The 16,846-nt window shown below is 31.7% G+C and overlaps 2 protein-coding genes across 2 annotated transcripts; both read left to right on the top strand.

The window, feature by feature from the left end:
- The first annotated feature begins 1,966 nt into the window (after nt 1-1,966).
- On the top strand, nt 1,967-4,313 carry LOC132050438 (UDP-glucose iridoid glucosyltransferase-like). The gene is made up of 2 exons (XM_059441680.1): nt 1,967-2,651; nt 2,912-4,313. Exons 1-2 carry the CDS (start codon nt 2,171-2,173, stop codon nt 3,784-3,786), a joined length of 1,356 nt encoding a protein of 451 aa, XP_059297663.1. The 5' UTR covers nt 1,967-2,170; the 3' UTR covers nt 3,787-4,313.
- A 3,322-nt stretch (nt 4,314-7,635) lies between these two features.
- Nucleotides 7,636-9,092, top strand: LOC132050439 (copper transporter 6-like). Its single transcript, XM_059441682.1, has 2 exons — nt 7,636-7,807; nt 8,651-9,092. Exons 1-2 carry the CDS (start codon nt 7,722-7,724, stop codon nt 9,057-9,059), a joined length of 495 nt encoding a protein of 164 aa, XP_059297665.1. The 5' UTR covers nt 7,636-7,721; the 3' UTR covers nt 9,060-9,092.
- Nucleotides 9,093-16,846: the final 7,754 nt, after the last annotated feature.

Here is a 16,846-nt window from a genome sequence, read left to right as displayed (position 1 = left end):
GGGGAAAAGACTATCCAATGATATTTTAGGAAGGTTAAGCTAAAAGTGGCACACCATAAATAGAAGATTAGACCTAATTTCCTAAACTAGACTACACCTAGAATACACAAAAAAAATTCAGCCGCAGCTCATAAACAGAGAGGATTCACGTTAAACATACACTAATCATCCACACCACGCAATAGACCTACAACACAAATGAGCCGTAAGAGCACATTCACGTAAGAAATGGATACACTCTAACGTGCACACACTAGCACCCTTTTCGCTTCTGCTTTTTGGACATTTTCCTTTTGCTTTGTTTATTCTTCTTCTTTACTAGACACAATACACAACACACACATCCACGTCAAAGCCAAATCCCTCCGGCCTCCACCACCAAACACCATGTGAGCTTCATCTTCTTCTCCGTGAAACCATCACTGAAACAGCCCCTTTACCCAACCAAAAACATTATGAAACTAGCTGAAAACGCAGCAGAAACTCTCAAAAACCAGTTCACAAAACACTACGAAAACAGTCATTTTGGTTAATACTTCCTGTGCCCCAATTTATATGATACACTATCCTTTTTAGTCTGTTCCAAAAAGAATGATACATTTCTATATTTAAAAATAATTTAACTTAAAACTTTCCCTTTTACCCTTAATGAAATGATTACAGTCACACAAAGATCGATATCTTGTTTTTCACCACAAGTTTCAAAAGTTTTCATTTCTTTCTTAAACTCAGTACCTAAGTCAAACTATATCACATAAATTGGGACGGAAGGAGCATAATTTTTCAGATTCGAGTTTGCTTCAGATATTTTGATTATAACTGGTGTATCGAATTAAAGGGGGATGTTTAATCGTTGACCAACTTATAATATTGAATAGATACGTAGTTCGAATATAGGAGTAATGATTTGCTTCGTTTCATGGACATGCTAATCCATGACAGTTAAATTTAAAGGCTAAACATGTTATGATGAAGACATAATGAGTCGATCTAAATGAAACAGAATCAAGAAAGAAGAAGAAAAGAAAAGACATAGCATGTGATGAACTGAATTCCTATTTCCTCAAGGGGAGGATGGTGTGATCATCTTTTTATTGTTGCTTGTGAATTGACATTAACGTTGCTGAATAAAGAGGAAATGAGATCTCTTGCCGTCTTACAATTTGAATAGAAGAAAATAGACTTTTCAGATCTCTTATGTGTAAAAAAACGAAGATCTCTTGTAAAAGGGTCATAAAACTAAAAAAACTTCGTAATGGGCCAAAAAACCAGTTCTCCGGGAAAAAAAACTGTTTTAGTTTTGCAACAAATAAATACTCACTTTTAATTGGGGAGGAAAGGTGAAGTGGGTTATTTGGATTGGCTGGGTTGAGTCGGATGGTCTTTTTAATAAGTTCAGTTAGTTTTTAACGGATTCAGATATCGTGAACCAAAAGTGCACTGGTTTGGCATGCATAGTTAGAGGACTATTAATTCTCTAGGTTAAAGAATAGGGATGGTTTTGATTCCAAGCTCAAACATACGGGAATATTTTGGACCTTTTCTCTGAAAGTTAAGCATGCATATACTCTTTGCTAGCTGCATGTTTTTTCTATTCTTTGACCATGTCAACTAATTGGAAGACAAATAGTAAGTGCTAATTCTTCTTCAAGTATTATAATATTGTACTGCTAGCTGCGTTGCATTTTTATCTTTTGCTATTGTCTAATAATATAAATTATTGAAAGACAAGCAGTAAAGTTAAGCATAAGCCGGCTGTTTGTAGTTTACAATATCTGCTGCCCATCATATAAATGTAGGGTCCCTTTATTCAAAGATCAAACAAACAGTATAACAAATATATGCTGCATAGATATGAACGTAGAATTCTTAGATTTCAAGCTTAACCATTTGTATTCGTGCAGACTTGTTTGTCAAACTCAACTCTTTAAATCGCCACCTATGTAGTACAAAGTCCAATACAAAGTTTATAACAAACGGAGGATCAGGCTGAGCAGTAGCGGATCCAACCACAAGCCCAAGTACCAGATAACCTAGTGCTTCGGGGTCAAATCCTATATAGATTTGTGAAAAAAAATTATAAATATAGTTACACTTACATTTCAGAGCCTATCTCTCTGTTAGAATCCACAACATCTAAATTTTGGATTGGTCACTGTGGACGAGGCATATGGCTGTTGAAGAAGGAAAAAGCTGTTGCGTGGTGCTCGTACCATCTCCGTTCCAAGGGCATATAACACCTATGCTTCAACTGGCCTCTCTGCTTCATGCTAAGGGTTTCTCCATTGTTATTAATCACTCGGAGCTCAATCCTCCGGATAGCTCCAAACATCCTGAATTCACATTCTTTCCATTGAAGGATGGCTTGTCAAACAACGATCCTTCTTTCTTGAATCTGTTTGACATTATACCAGAAATGAATGTGAATTGCAGAGTTCCTTTCCGAGACTATTTGGTCCAAATGATGGAAAAACCAGAAATCTATGGCCAAATATCTTGTATTATTTATGACCACCTCATGTACTTCACAACTGAAGTGGCTGTTCACCTTAAACTTCCAACTATTCTTCTTCGGGCTAGTAGTTGTGCTTACATGGAAGCTGTTTGCGCCTTTTTCTCACTCAAGGCTGAAAATTACTTTCCCTTGCCAGGTATAGTTTATGGAGAATATTGTGTTTGGTACGTCGAAAAAATAGAAAAACCTTATTTTTCAATGTTCTGCTATTTGATTCCTAAAAATGTTTTATTTCATAAAAACTTTTTTTCCAAAGAAGGAAAAATGACAACATTTATGAGCGACGGACTGAGACAGACGTTATTATCCTTTCTCAAAGTTAGGTATTTTCACAAATTATTGTCACAACTTGGTCCTGAGCTTTAACACTAATTTACCAACTTATACCAATTGCAGAGTCTCAGTTGCTGGATCCGGTGCCCAAAGTACCTATTCTCAGGTTCAAGGATCTTCCCTGCGATCTCATTTCCGAAATTCCAGAGCCTAAATTACAGTTATTTGAAAAGGTGGTTAATTTAGGATTCTCTGTGGCTATAATTTTTAACACTATTGAAAACCTTGAGAATCACGCATTGTCATGGCTTCAAAAACATTATCGAGTTCCTATTTTCACAATAGGGCCTTTACACAAAATTGCCTCCTCGCAAACGAGTTTAGTGGAGGAGGATACTAGCTGCATTTCATGGCTAAATACTCAAGCCCCTAATTCTGTTCTCTATGTAAGCATAGGGAGTATAGTAGTTATGGATAAAAATGAGTTCATTGAGACAGCTTGGGGATTGTTCAATAGCAACCAATCATTTTTATGGGTAGTTAGGCCAAGTTCTATCGAACATGACCTACCCGATGGATACTTGGAAGCAGTTGGAGATCGAGGTCGTATAGTGAAATGGGCACCACAAAAAGAAGTTTTGGCACATCCTGCAGTTGGAGGATTTTGGAGTCATTGCGGTTGGAATTCAACTTTAGAAAGTATTCTCGAAGGGGTTCCCATGATTTGTAGGCCATGTTTTGGTGATCAGAAAGTGAACGCGAGATACTTGACTCATGTATGGAAGATAGGCCTTGAAATAGGACCTGATGATTTGACTAGATGTGTCATAGAGAGTACAATAAGAAAACTTATGGTGGAAGAAGAAGGTAAAGAACTGAGGCAAAGAGTACTTGATATGAAACAGAAACTCCAGATGTCTTTTCTAGATGGTGGCTCATCACATAACTCCTTGAAGAGTCTAACAGAATTCATCTCTAGCAGAGTCTGTCAATATTAAAAGAACAGGAATGAGCGAAGGACAAATTGATCTATAGTTAAACAGCAAAATCCATTGCTTATCCTATTTAGCGACAGATAAAAGGCAGTCCGGTGTACTAAGCTCCCGCTATACGTGAGGTCTGGGAAAGAGCCGGACCACAAAGGTCTATTGTACAGAGCCTTACCCGACATTTCTTCAAAAGGCTGTTTATTTAGGGATTGATAGTATAGACTATAAAAAAATTATTAGTTACGAGCGATTTAGCGCTGTGCTAGCAATGAAGTTCATAGCTAATTTCAGTTTTTTGTAGTGGCTGATCAAGATTAAAGTTTGAAAGATCGTGTATTCTAGCAATGATGATATAGCTCAAAATAACAATATATGGATCCACTTCCTGAACAGCAAACAATAACACAAGTGATCCTAGCTGAGGCATGTGCACCCAGAAGTAAATGCTGATCGATTTTAGGACTTTATGTCGCCCTCTATCTCCTGTGATAATATGTTTGAATTTAATATTTATGTGTATTAAACAAATGACCTTAATTTTTCAATCATTAACTAAAAATTATACTTCAAAAAGCTGCACCAAACTCTAGAAATAAATTATAAACAACAAAATCTAAAAAAAAATTGTACCTCTATGAGTTCCCGCTAATTCCCCTTTTTTATAGTTCCGCCAAATTTAACAGACAAATTTCGGTATATGTGTTATGAAAAAAGTGTTAACTTTTGACAATCTTAAAAAAATCAAAATTATGACTAATTTTGAACCTACCCTCAAACATAAGGGACCATTTTCATCATTTTCTCTACTATAATCACCATATTCGAATCTTACTTGATGATGCTTCTCTATCATGTTGTTCAACGTTGCTGTCTTACTATGATGTGTTGCTGTCCTAGTGTTATGGCTTACCGGTTCAGCGAAACACAGTAATTTTAAATGTAGATGTGTGCACCCAAGTTCAAAATATCATTTAATGCGATCATGATTAAGTGAGGTTAGAAGTTCAAATCTTATGTCTATCTTGTTGAGCCAGTTAAATTTATCCCATGAACCCACCTCTTCACAATAATGCACTAGCCTTGTCGTAATTCAGAATCCACCTTTGATTGTAGAATCTCATTCATCCCACCACATCCGTTGGTACTTTGTGGTAACATCCATTGCAATTCATTCCCGCAATCCTTCATATTTATGTTGATATAGTATGTATGTGCATATCATTTTTATTTCTCTCTTCTTCTTCATCTTTTAATTAAAAAGAGTATTCTGCTGGAGAGACGATTAACGATTTTCTTTTCATGAATTCAGAATGCTCTTTGAATAAAATAAATAAATAAGAAAATAATAAAATGTAAGTTTAGGACGTTCGAGTCTAAGAGAGACTATTGAGTCTAAACCAGCTAGCCTAGAATATTATATTTTTAATTGGGTTAATAGCACTTTTGATCCCTTTATTATTGATAAATTATAATTTTGATCTTTGTAATATTTGACAAAGCACATTTAAACTTCAATTAATAGAAATGTGTACTTTTGATATTTTGCTTGTAAATATTCACAAATTTACCATAATTATTAGTCGCTCCACCACTCAATTAATCATTCATTATGTTAAGCTTGTAGTGTTATCCCATATTTAACAGTATTATAGATCTAAAGTAGTTCAAATACAACATAATTCTTACCTAGAAGGACTAAATATTTCGATTAATTGAAGGTTAAATGTGTTTCGTTAGACATCACAAGGACCAAAATTAGAATATATCTATAATTAGGGACCAAAAATGCTATTATCCTTTTTTAATCCTTAAAAATATATGTATTGAGTTATTTAATCAAAAGAGAGTAATTTAGAATGGGGTAATTGTCAAATTGCAAGTATTTTGCATTAATAACGAATAGTTTAAAGTAATTATTACAAGAAAATAAAATAAAGGAAATAAGTGTAGTATCACAAACTAAATAGGACGTTAATGTTACAAACAGAACTTGGAGAATTTTTTTAAAAATTGCCCTCCATTTCTAATTAAGGGAAAATCAATCTCCTTTTAAATTCTAGTACCATTTATGTTAATTATTATTGTACGAAAAAGAAGTCTATATTGACTGCAATGTACTATCAATAATTTCGTTTGCTTATTTAAAGATTGCTCCACTTTCCATCAGTTCCCCCCTACTTTCACTCTTCTTCTTTCCAAAATAAATCTCCTAATTCAACCGACAAAAATCAAGAACTATTGTGAAATTGCAATTATTTTGCATTAATGACAAATAGTTTAAAGTACTTATTAAAAGAAAAATAAAATTAAAGGAGACAAGTGTAGTATCTCACAAACTAAATAGGACGTTAACGTTACAAATTTGAACTTGGAGAATTATTTTTGAAATTGTCCTTCACTTCTAATTAAAGGAAAATCAATCTCCTTTTAAAATTCTACCCCGACTATTTATGTTAATTTGTACTAATAAAAAAAGTACATTTACTACAATGTACTATCAATAATTTCGTTGCTTACTTAAAGAGATCACATGACAACTTGCCAGTTGCCTCCTACTGTCACTCTCCTAATATCCAATATAAATCTCCTAATTCAACCTATCAAAATCAAGAATTATTGTGAAATTGCAATTATTTTGCATTAATGACAAATAGTTTAAAGAAATTATTACCAAGAAATATAAAATAAAGGAAATAAGTGTAGTATTACAAAGTACAAACTAAATAGGACGTTAACGTTACAAACTTAAACTTGGAGAAATTTTTTGAAATTGTTCTTCATTTCTAATTAAGGGAAAACAATCTCTTTTAAAATTCTATTCCTACCATTAGGGGTGTACATGGACCCGGTTGGTTCGAATTTTTTAAATACCAAACCAAACCAATTGCTCGGGTTTTTAAATTTATAAATCAAACCAAACCAATAAAATTCGGATTTTTCAACTTCGGGTTTTCTCGGGTTATTCGATTTTTTCGGGTTGTTCGGGTTTTTTTCCGAAAAAGTCTTCGTACAAAACATATGACTTTTCTTCAAATATTTCTTTAGTCCTAGTAAGATACAACTATATAACTAAGATGTCTCTTAAGAAAATAACACAAATTGTGAGATGGGCGATGACATCGTATTAAAATATTCAACAAAAAAGATAATAAAATCGGTTAAAATAAGTATTGCTAATTAATAAGCCATAAAGAAAATGACTTTAATCTAGATACTAAGTTACGCTAAAATAAGTACGGCTAATAAGTATTAATTACATGACAAAGAAAAAAATTAAGCTATGTATTTTTACGCTCTAAACCAATTAAGCAAAACTAAAGAATAGATATCCAACATTACTATCATTCCTAGTATTAGAATTGAATTTCTTTTGTTAGCATTAGTGTTGAGTTGGTTTTGATTTGGAGTTTATTTGAGTTACTAACATCCATGGGATATAAAACTTATTGGCATTCAAAATTCTAAGTTCAAGCTTAAAATAATATGATAAAGGACAAAAATCTATGAAAAAATTTAAGAAATATTTACAAAGTACATTATAAATAAATATTTTTATGTATATAATATTTTAAAAATCGAATACACGTAATGTCGGATCGGTTTGGTTCGGTTTGACTTTTTTTAGCTAAAACCAAACCAAACCAATTATGGTCGGGTTTTTTTTTTTTAACAGCAAACCAAGTCAAACCAAATCACAAGTCGAGTTTTTTTCTCGGTTTGGTGCGGTTTGTCGATTTGGTCTGTACATCCCTACCTACCATATATGTTAATTTGTACTAGAAAAAAATAGTACATTTACTACAATGTACTATCAAATAATTTCGTTTTTTGCTTACTTAAAGATAACAGGACAACTTGCCAGTTGCCTCCTACTCTCGCTCTCATTTTCAACATAAATGTCCTAATTCAACCCAGAATAATAAAGAATAAAGGGAGAAAAAAAAATGAACAACGACGGCCACATGCATGGTATGGCTATGGCGCCGCCACCATCCTCAGCTGCCATGAACAACGGCACAGGAGGAGGCGGGTATTAAAATTTACTTTCCTTCTATTTTATGATCTGTATTAACATTAGAATACTTACTTTCTTTTTTATTTAGGACTATTCTAGAGTATTTAATTTCAAGTTTAGGATTTCTATTCAGTTTGAATTTGTTTGTAGTTTGACTGATTACGGAGTTTAAATAGGCATTTGGCCATAGAAATCAATTATTTTTCACTTTATTTGGAATTTATGAAGTTGAAGTTGAGGATGGGGTTGTGTTTGGTTATAGTTTTTGCAAAGAATATTTGGTTGTTTGAATGTATTGAAATAAAAAAAGTGAAAAGAGGATTTTAGGTGTTTTCCTAATTCCAAATATAACTTTAAGTTATATTTGGAATTTTCATTGCCAAACCCTAATTTTCAAATAAAGTGAAAAAAATTTCCAAAAAATAATGAATAATTCTCATGGCCAAACAAGTAAGAAAGTGAAGAAAACTTTTGAATTTTTTGGTTATTAACTAAAGATATGTATAATATATCAAAAAGTCTTTTAATCTTGTGGTTTTAAAACATGTCAGGTGGAATCTTGAAATTAAAGATTTGTCAACTAATTAGAAAATAGACATTCTTTTTAAACGGATTAAAAAGACTGTAACAAATAAATTGAAATAGAGAGAGTATAATAATGGGAAAATATTTATCTTCCTTTTAGTTTAGAGTCTATGAGGAATATAGTATATTCTCTTTTATTTTATTTCTTTTAATTCTCTATGAATAGTGGTATAATCTTTTATTTTAGTTTAATGCGATGAATAATACAATGAATTTATTAACATTATCTCTCTGGTTTCCTCCCTAATTTCTCTTAATTCTTTTTCATAACAGCGGGATGATGATGAACCATCGACACATGATGATGCACATGACATTTTTCTGGGGAAAGAATACCGAGATTCTCTTCTCAGGTTGGCCTGGATATGATAATTTGGGCATGTACATCTTGGCACTTGTTGTTGTCTTTTTCATGGCCATTTTCGTCGAATTTCTGTCTCATAGCAATTACATTAACGAGAATGCTGACCATGTAACTGCCGGGCTTCTTCAGACAACCCTGTATGGTTTGAGAATTGGTTTGGCTTATATTGTCATGTTGGCAGTTATGTCTTTTAATGGTGGTGTGTTTTTGGTTGCTATTGTTGGACACTCGTTAGGGTTTTTGGTTTTTGGAAGTAGGGTTTTTAAGAAACAGTCTAGTGGGAAGAACTTGGATCTTCCTCCAATGAGCTGTTGTTGATTAATTTATTAATGGAATTTTGTTGATAGTTAATTTTATCTTGTTTAATTTCTTAGTATAATTATTATGATAAGTTTTCATTGGGGTTGAGTCCTTTTGTAGTTCTTTATTTGTAGAACGATCAAGAGGTCACATTAATTGGACTGCTTTTAGTATATGAAATGAAATTTTTCAATCAAAATGCTATTTCTTTTTTCAGTTGAATAAACACCATTCTACATAAATTAACGCTGATAACTCCGTTAAGTTTTTTATTTTTACATTTTGGAAAATGAAACTCCGTTCTGTTTCATGGTATCTCAAGTCATTACATGGACAAATTGGTGAATAGATTAAGTTGTATATGTTAACGGTGCAATGCATAATCATATTATTTTCTATAAGGTAATTTTAATTGATAACTTGGTAAAAACGGTTATTGATATTGCTGCCACAAATTAAAATTACATTAATAGTATAAAATTTACATATTCATAATATATAAAGTGTTTAATTTTAGTTTCTTTACACTAACAATATAAACAAATTATATACTATCCAATCACTTAAGATATAATTCCAAGTAACTTCTTATAATAATTGAAATTAATTACCTAAAAATAATAATGTAGACAACAGATGAACTTACACTCATTGTGTAAATTTTTATATACTATCCAATCACTTAAGATATAATTCCAAGTAATTTCTTATAATAATTGAAATTAATTACCTAAAAATAATAATGTAGACAACAGATGAACTTACACTCATTGTGTAAATTTATTCATATAAAAGAATTCCCAAAACTTAAATCCATTTGCAAACAGTGTTTGTCAATGCACCCCCTTATCTGATGTGATGGTTTATTGACAACACATTTGCATATGAATGTTTCCCAAATCATACAAAGGGGGAAAACAATATATTTTCTAGAAAGTAAAGATTCATTTCACGTTTCTTTCATTTCTTTTCCTTGCTATTTTTCTTTCTCGGTGTTTGATATTTGATTTTCAAGCCTGATCAATTCGAATTCACATTAAAAAGTTTTATCACGCTACCATAACGTAACGAGTCCGGAGCCTAAATGGCACAAATTTGGACCAAAATTTCCAAAAGGGGTTGTGGCCTACGCAATAAACCAAAATGGGTTAATCGTGTAGTCCTACACAATTTATCCATTTTTTAACTGCTTCCGTCTTTCCCTCTGTGAAGTTTTAAAAAAAAAAAATTGTAGGGCAAATCGTATACCACTACACGATTTGCGAAAAATTCTTTTTGCAAATCGTGTAGATGTACACGATTTTGGCAAATTGTGTACATCTACACGATTTAACTCATCCCATGTCAATGAATTCAATGAGCAATTTTAGTTTAATTCAATGAGCAATATCCCACGTCAATGAAACTGTAACAATAACTTGTATGCCTTTAGCTAAACATTTAATCACTTTGTACAATAAACAAATTGCTATTACTCCCTCCGTCTCAAATTATTTGCCATGGCTACTAATAATAGTTATCTCAAATTATTTATCGTTTTAGAAGTTTAAGACAAAATTAATTTTTTTTTTTTCCATTTTACCCTTAGTAAAATTTTGTTATTAATGGAGATGACATGCATATATAAGAGTAAACATCTAATGAAGATAAATTATAATTTAGATATAAATAAGGGTAAAGTAGTCAAGACTCCCTCCTAATTAATATTTCTTAAGAGACGTGTAAAATAAAAAGGCGACAAATAATTTGAGACGGAGGGAGCATCATATTTCATTATTCAAACATGTATAGTTAACTATCGATCAATTACAAAACTATTTTAGCTTTAATATGATTTTCAGAGGGTAATTTTTTCCTGATGAAGTAGCGAGTATAAGAAGTCCACCTTCTATATCATATTAAAGATAAAATAGTTTTGTAATTGATCGATAGTTAACTATACATGTTTGAATAATGAAATATAATGCTCCCTCCGTCTCAAATTATTTGTCTCTTTTTTATTTTACACATCTCTTAAGAAATATTAATTAGGAGGGAGTCTTGATTACTTTACCCTTATTTACATCTAAATTATAATCTATCTTCATTAAATGTTGACTCATATATATGCATGTCATCTCCATTAATAACAAAATTTTACTAAGGGTAAAATGGAAAAAAATTAATTAATTTTGTCTTGAACTTCTAAAACGATAAATAATTTGAGACAACTATTTTTAGTAGCCACGGCAAATAATTTGAGACGGAGGGAGTAATAGCAATTTGTTTATTGTACAAAGTGATTAAATGTTTAGCTAAAGGCATAAAAGTTATTGTTACAGTTTCATTGACGTGGGATATTGCTCATTGAATTAAACTAAAATTGCTCATTGAATTCATTGACATGGGATGAGTTAAATCGTGTACATGTACACGATTTGCCAAAATTAATTTTGCAAATCGTGTACATCTGCACGATTTGCAAAAAGAATTTTTCGCAAATCGTGTAGTGGTATCCGATTTGCCCTTTAATTTTTTATTTTTTTTTAAACTTCACGGACGGAAAGACGGAAGCAGTTAAAAAATGGGTAAATCGTGTAGGACTACACGATTGACCCATTTTGGTTTATTGCGTAGGCCACAACCCCTTTTGGAAATTTTGATCCAAATTTGTGTCATTTAGGCTCCGGACTCATAACGTAACCTTGTGTGGTGTTGCATGCTCATTCATTTGCATCTCTAATGCTCTCTTTTATGTGGTTCCATTTTTCTTTCTATTTAAACCAACTAAATTCCTTAACTGAATCAAAGAAGTAGACACGAAACTTAAATTCCATTTACGTTTACGCAGGACAACGATCTTACGTCTACGGTTTGAGATTCTTTATATTGGCTATCAAGACTATTTGTTACAACAGATTTCTCTTTGGGATACTTAAAAACTAGTAAATTGGGCCGCGCTTCGCGCGATTCTAAAACACTTCAGTTACGAATTTTTTTATTTTTTTATTGTTGAACATGAAATAATTTTAAAAAAAATACAAAAACTAAACATGTTTTTATATTTACTTAGAACATATAATCTAAAATACATGTTTATAATTTCAACTCAGAGATATTTCATAGAACTTTTATTTTAAAAACGAAGCCAGAAATTCAACCCATAACGTAATCTTATGAAAGTAAGTACCATGACAACATTATCATTAAAAATTCTTTTACATCATGAATATTCTTCCTTACAAATTTTCAAATATTTCCTCTAATTTCATTATTTAGAAATATTAAACTTTACTAAATGTTTAATTTTAGGTGAAATTACTTTTACATTCTTTTGTAGATGTATATGTGTAGGTAATTATATTATTGTAGATGATTGTACTATGTAATATATTTGATATGTGTCGTCAGTTAAAATATAATTATCTTCAAAAGATTTTTTTAATCTAAGAATAAAATCAAAGGTAAATGAAAGGGAACAAAATAAGAAAAGAGCACTCAACAAATTTTGGCCACAAATTAAGTGAATGCACATGCACAAATTTTGGCCACAAATAGACGTGGATGATGGAATCAAGATGGAGATATACATAAAATTTATCTTCTTTCCTTTCTTATTTTTCCTCTCTTTCCTTTTTTTTTTTTTTTTTTTTTACCATTTTCATTTCCTTCTTTCTACTCAAAATCACTCATAACCTCTTCAAATTGCCACCTTATGTTACTTTTACTTCATCTTTTGTAATATTCTCTTAATTTACTCATCTTGATTTTAGCGTAAAATAAATAAAATCCACATTTTACTCCAAGATTTATGCAAAATTCCTACAATTCTTCCTCGTTCATTTTATATAAAAAAAAAAATTCTAAATACATCCCCAAATAAATGTATATACCACATATAGTATAACGTTAAGGAGTTCAAAAAAAAAAGGAGGAGGAGAACAGAAAAGCAGAGAAAAAAAAGTGTCTCATGAAATCCTAAATACACTCTTTTTCGCTACCCTATGAGACTCGTCTCTAGCTTCCTCAACAAACCTTTTATTTCATCCTCATATTCATTGATTAGCGTTGACGCAGCAGGGTACGAAGGCAGACGTTCAAAAAACAGTGGTGAATCCTCTGTACGATTATTTTCCTATCTTCTTGCTAATCCTTTGAAGATGCAGATTCACAAAAAGAGAAGGCGACAAAAATCTAATATGTATATAAATCCGGAAACAAAGCTGGTTTCGAAGTGGAAGAGGATTTGTGGTTGAAATCAAAATGCTACTACAGTAATATTTATAGGCTTGACTCTGGCTGCAATTATACTCATGTTATCAATGGTGAAGTAATGGAATTTAATGTCAAAGGAAACATGGGTATAGCAAAAGACGTAAATGAGTGATAATCATCAGTTTGCGCCGATAACGGTTGTAACTAAACCCTGCAGCAATATTGACATTCATTGATTGGTGTAATGGTTCAGGCCTAAGAATTTCAAAAGCCACCTTGGCTTTTAAACCCCTTAACTTCACTCTCTCTTCCTTTTCGTGCTTCCTCTTTTAATTCATCTTATTCCTTAAATTTGCCATTATTTTACATATGGCTTTCATTCACTACCTTCCCATAATTCCCTTATCCAATATAACATACTCATTAAATATATCAGTTACAAAACAAATAACTGTTGTTTTGGGAAGCAATTGAAGAATTCACATAAATAAATGCCTTCCAAAAGTATTCAAGTGCTAGACTACGTGCACTCCTAAACGTTAGTCAGAGCCATAGAAAACCATTGCGGGATAATAATGGAGTAAGAATTTGTTAATGACATAAAGGAGGTGCATTTATTTACTTATTTTTTGGAGATTTTTTTACTATCAAACAAGGGGAAAATTTCAAAAAAAAAATGAGAAAAAAGATAAATAGGAATGGTGGCCATAGAGAAGTATCATATCACCTTGTCTATGCCTAACTTTATATTATATATAGATTAGCTTAATCAATCGACTTCAGCTTAAATGTCAGTCAAATTGAAAATGCCAATTAAAAGTGGGCAAAGTTAAGACCAAATAAACATCTTAAAGTATAGATCATTTGTAGTAGTACTCACCACTCACCAGCTTATTATAATTAGACCATAAGCTCACCAACAAAAGTATAAATCATGACACCATTAGTAAGAAAGTACATTTGATAGAAGTAACTTTTACTGGTGCAACAAAAAGGTTAATCGCAGAGCCTGATTGTCATAACGACGACAAAGCATAAAAAATAAAAAAATAAATAAAAAGTAGTCACTAAGAAACAAAAATAACAACATAGGAGAAAACATTACCTCTAGAGCTGAATTAACATTAGGAGTGGGCAATATTAATCGAATGATAATAAAAGAATACGAAGAATACTGCAACCTTTTTGTTTTATATGCTAAAGTTGGCCGTTTTAGAAATTGAAAGGCTTTTAACGGATGTATTAAAATTCGTCATTAATAGAGTAATCGCGTAATACATGATTTGAATACTTTCAGTTTCCTATCATATTAAATTCAATTGTCTATCATTGAGCATAATAATCAAGAGATAATTTGAGTTTTACATTGTATAATTAAAGAAAAGGCCAAAAAAAAGGAGAAAAAAGATAAATAATTTTAAAGGCACTAGAGGTGTCGCATCGCACATGCATCTTTTCTAGCTTTAGTGTGGACTGCGGTAAGAATGGTAGCATGTGGAGCAGTTGGTGTCTCTGTCGGAATAAGCAGGCAGCAGGTCAACATGCCTGCTTGCCTGCATGGGGACATTTTTGTAATTTCAATGTTTTAGTAGTGTTCTAATTGGTTAAATTTGTGCAGTTACTGTATGCATGTTGTAACCTTTGACTGTGAAGACATATTTGTCCTTTGTGGGCCCAATTCATCTTCCATGACACCAGGTGCAGTTCATCTATTGCGTGCATGTGTGACCGCCACGTATTGCTTACACGGTTTACATTGGACATAATAAGAAAAGTAATTCTGTGGCTCTTTTTTTCCTTGCATATTTTCTTCTGAGAGCAAAATTCGCGCGGTCGTGAAATATCTCATTACCTTTACAAACTAATTTACTATATTCGAAAATTGAATATACTATAAAATAGTCTTTTTAAGTCTTAATCCGTTTTATTATTATCACTATTTTCTAAAAAAAAAAAAATACTTTGACATTTTATCACCTTACATAATTAGATCTATCCAAAAAGAAAAACAAATCCCTTAAATTATGGGTAAAAATTATTTTCCCTCTCTAATTTTGCTTTAAAATCAAATACCTTTCCCAATTTTGAAGAATTGACATTTTCTCCTCCTATTCTATGATATGTTTATTTTGCCTTCATCATTATCAATCTCATTTATTATATTTTTTAAAATTTTCGACTAATACCCATGTCATTATACAATTTTTTATTCTATGTGATATTTATTTTGTTTGGCCTAGCTCCTGGTATAACTAATATAAAAAACATTATAAACCCCATATACATAAACCAACTCTTTCTCCTTTGCCCGTTACTATTGATTTTATTTCATCTATAAAAATCAACAAACCTAAAGTTAATGTTTATTTCATTAAATTTAAATCAAGAAAAGAAATTACAGAATTGACGTCAAAAGTTTCAAATGAATGTGAAAATCTTACCATCGAATATGCGATCTGAATGAAGTTCCTCCCATTTATTCCTCATATTCAATCGTGTTCGTACTACCACTTTGCAGGAAAGAAGTCAACATCAACTTATTAGTATTCATTCAAGAACATACAGTTACACAACCCTTGCCTATATAAACATATTATATTAAAAAATATTGTATTATAAATATATATATTTTTTATCATACAAACCGGAATTTATATATTTAAACAACCGATGGCCTCCCTCGGTTTAAACCACGTCCACTCCCAAGGATCCCCTCCGGTCTTGAAAAAGAAACCGATCAAAGACGGAAGTTACATTGGAGTTCAGGGTTTTTTGACGAAATCCGTCGGTTTATCTTCCAAACCATTCTTTTCCGATATTGTCAAATTTGGTTTTGCTTTGTTGGTTTTGACCTTCGATTTTTGACCTGTTTTTAGTCGTGATCATCTAAGATATGGTAATCTTGAAAATACAATAAATTACACGATATAACATGTAAAAATAATCGAATATGCAAAATTTCTTATTCTAACGTAATATATAACTTAAATACTATCCAATTTAACCCTAAGAAGGAAATAAATATGAAGGAAAAAAGCGATACCCGATAATTTTTGTTCTGTTTTCATGACTGCAAAAAAATCACCAATGAAGCTGTAAAAATATGGAGAAGATGGTGTTGGATCTTTGGAGTAAGATCATAAGATATATATTTAATTAAATCAACATACGAAAACAAAAGAAAGCTTGAAGTCGTTGTTGCTGGGTGTTGAGAATTTCCTTAGATGCTACAGCCGAGACACAACAATTTTACAAGCTGTATACAGCCAACCTCCATAACTTGCACAACTCTTCTCCTCCTCCATAATCTCTGCCACAAGTTTGATGGATTTATTATAATTATTGTAATTAAAAGCTTATCTTTTGATATTTGCCGTTTCTTTCCTTTATATTCATCAGGTTAATTATGCATATTAGAATAGTGTTGAGTTGGTCAAGTTAAGGCGGTAATTAATGAGAGTTATTATACTAAAAAATTGGAAGAAAAGGCCTTATCAATTCCTTCAGTATTGCCCAAAATGGAGACGGTATGCGTTCCTTTTTGTCCATGATTAAAGAATTGAACATTGAGCATCTAATTTCAATAAGTAACCTTTTAATGCTTGTATTGA

This window comes from Lycium ferocissimum, chromosome 3 (genome assembly GCF_029784015.1).
Source record: "Lycium ferocissimum isolate CSIRO_LF1 chromosome 3, AGI_CSIRO_Lferr_CH_V1, whole genome shotgun sequence".
Classification (NCBI taxonomy): domain Eukaryota; kingdom Viridiplantae; phylum Streptophyta; class Magnoliopsida; order Solanales; family Solanaceae; genus Lycium; species Lycium ferocissimum.
Note: the sequence above shows the minus strand (reverse complement) of the source record. Positions and strands in the feature narration are given on the sequence as shown.

Excerpts from the sequence above, each read along its gene's own strand:
- LOC132050438 (XM_059441680.1), top strand. The coding sequence starts at position 2,171 with ATGGCTGTTGAAGAAGGAAAAAGCTGTTGCGTGGTGCTCGTACCATCT. Across the intron at positions 2,652-2,911 it reads AAATTACTTTCCCTTGCCAG|AGTCTCAGTTGCTGGATCCG; the intron begins GTATAGTTTATG and ends TACCAATTGCAG.
- LOC132050439 (XM_059441682.1), top strand. The coding sequence starts at position 7,722 with ATGAACAACGACGGCCACATGCATGGTATGGCTATGGCGCCGCCACCA. Across the intron at positions 7,808-8,650 it reads AACGGCACAGGAGGAGGCGG|CGGGATGATGATGAACCATC; the intron begins GTATTAAAATTT and ends TTTTCATAACAG.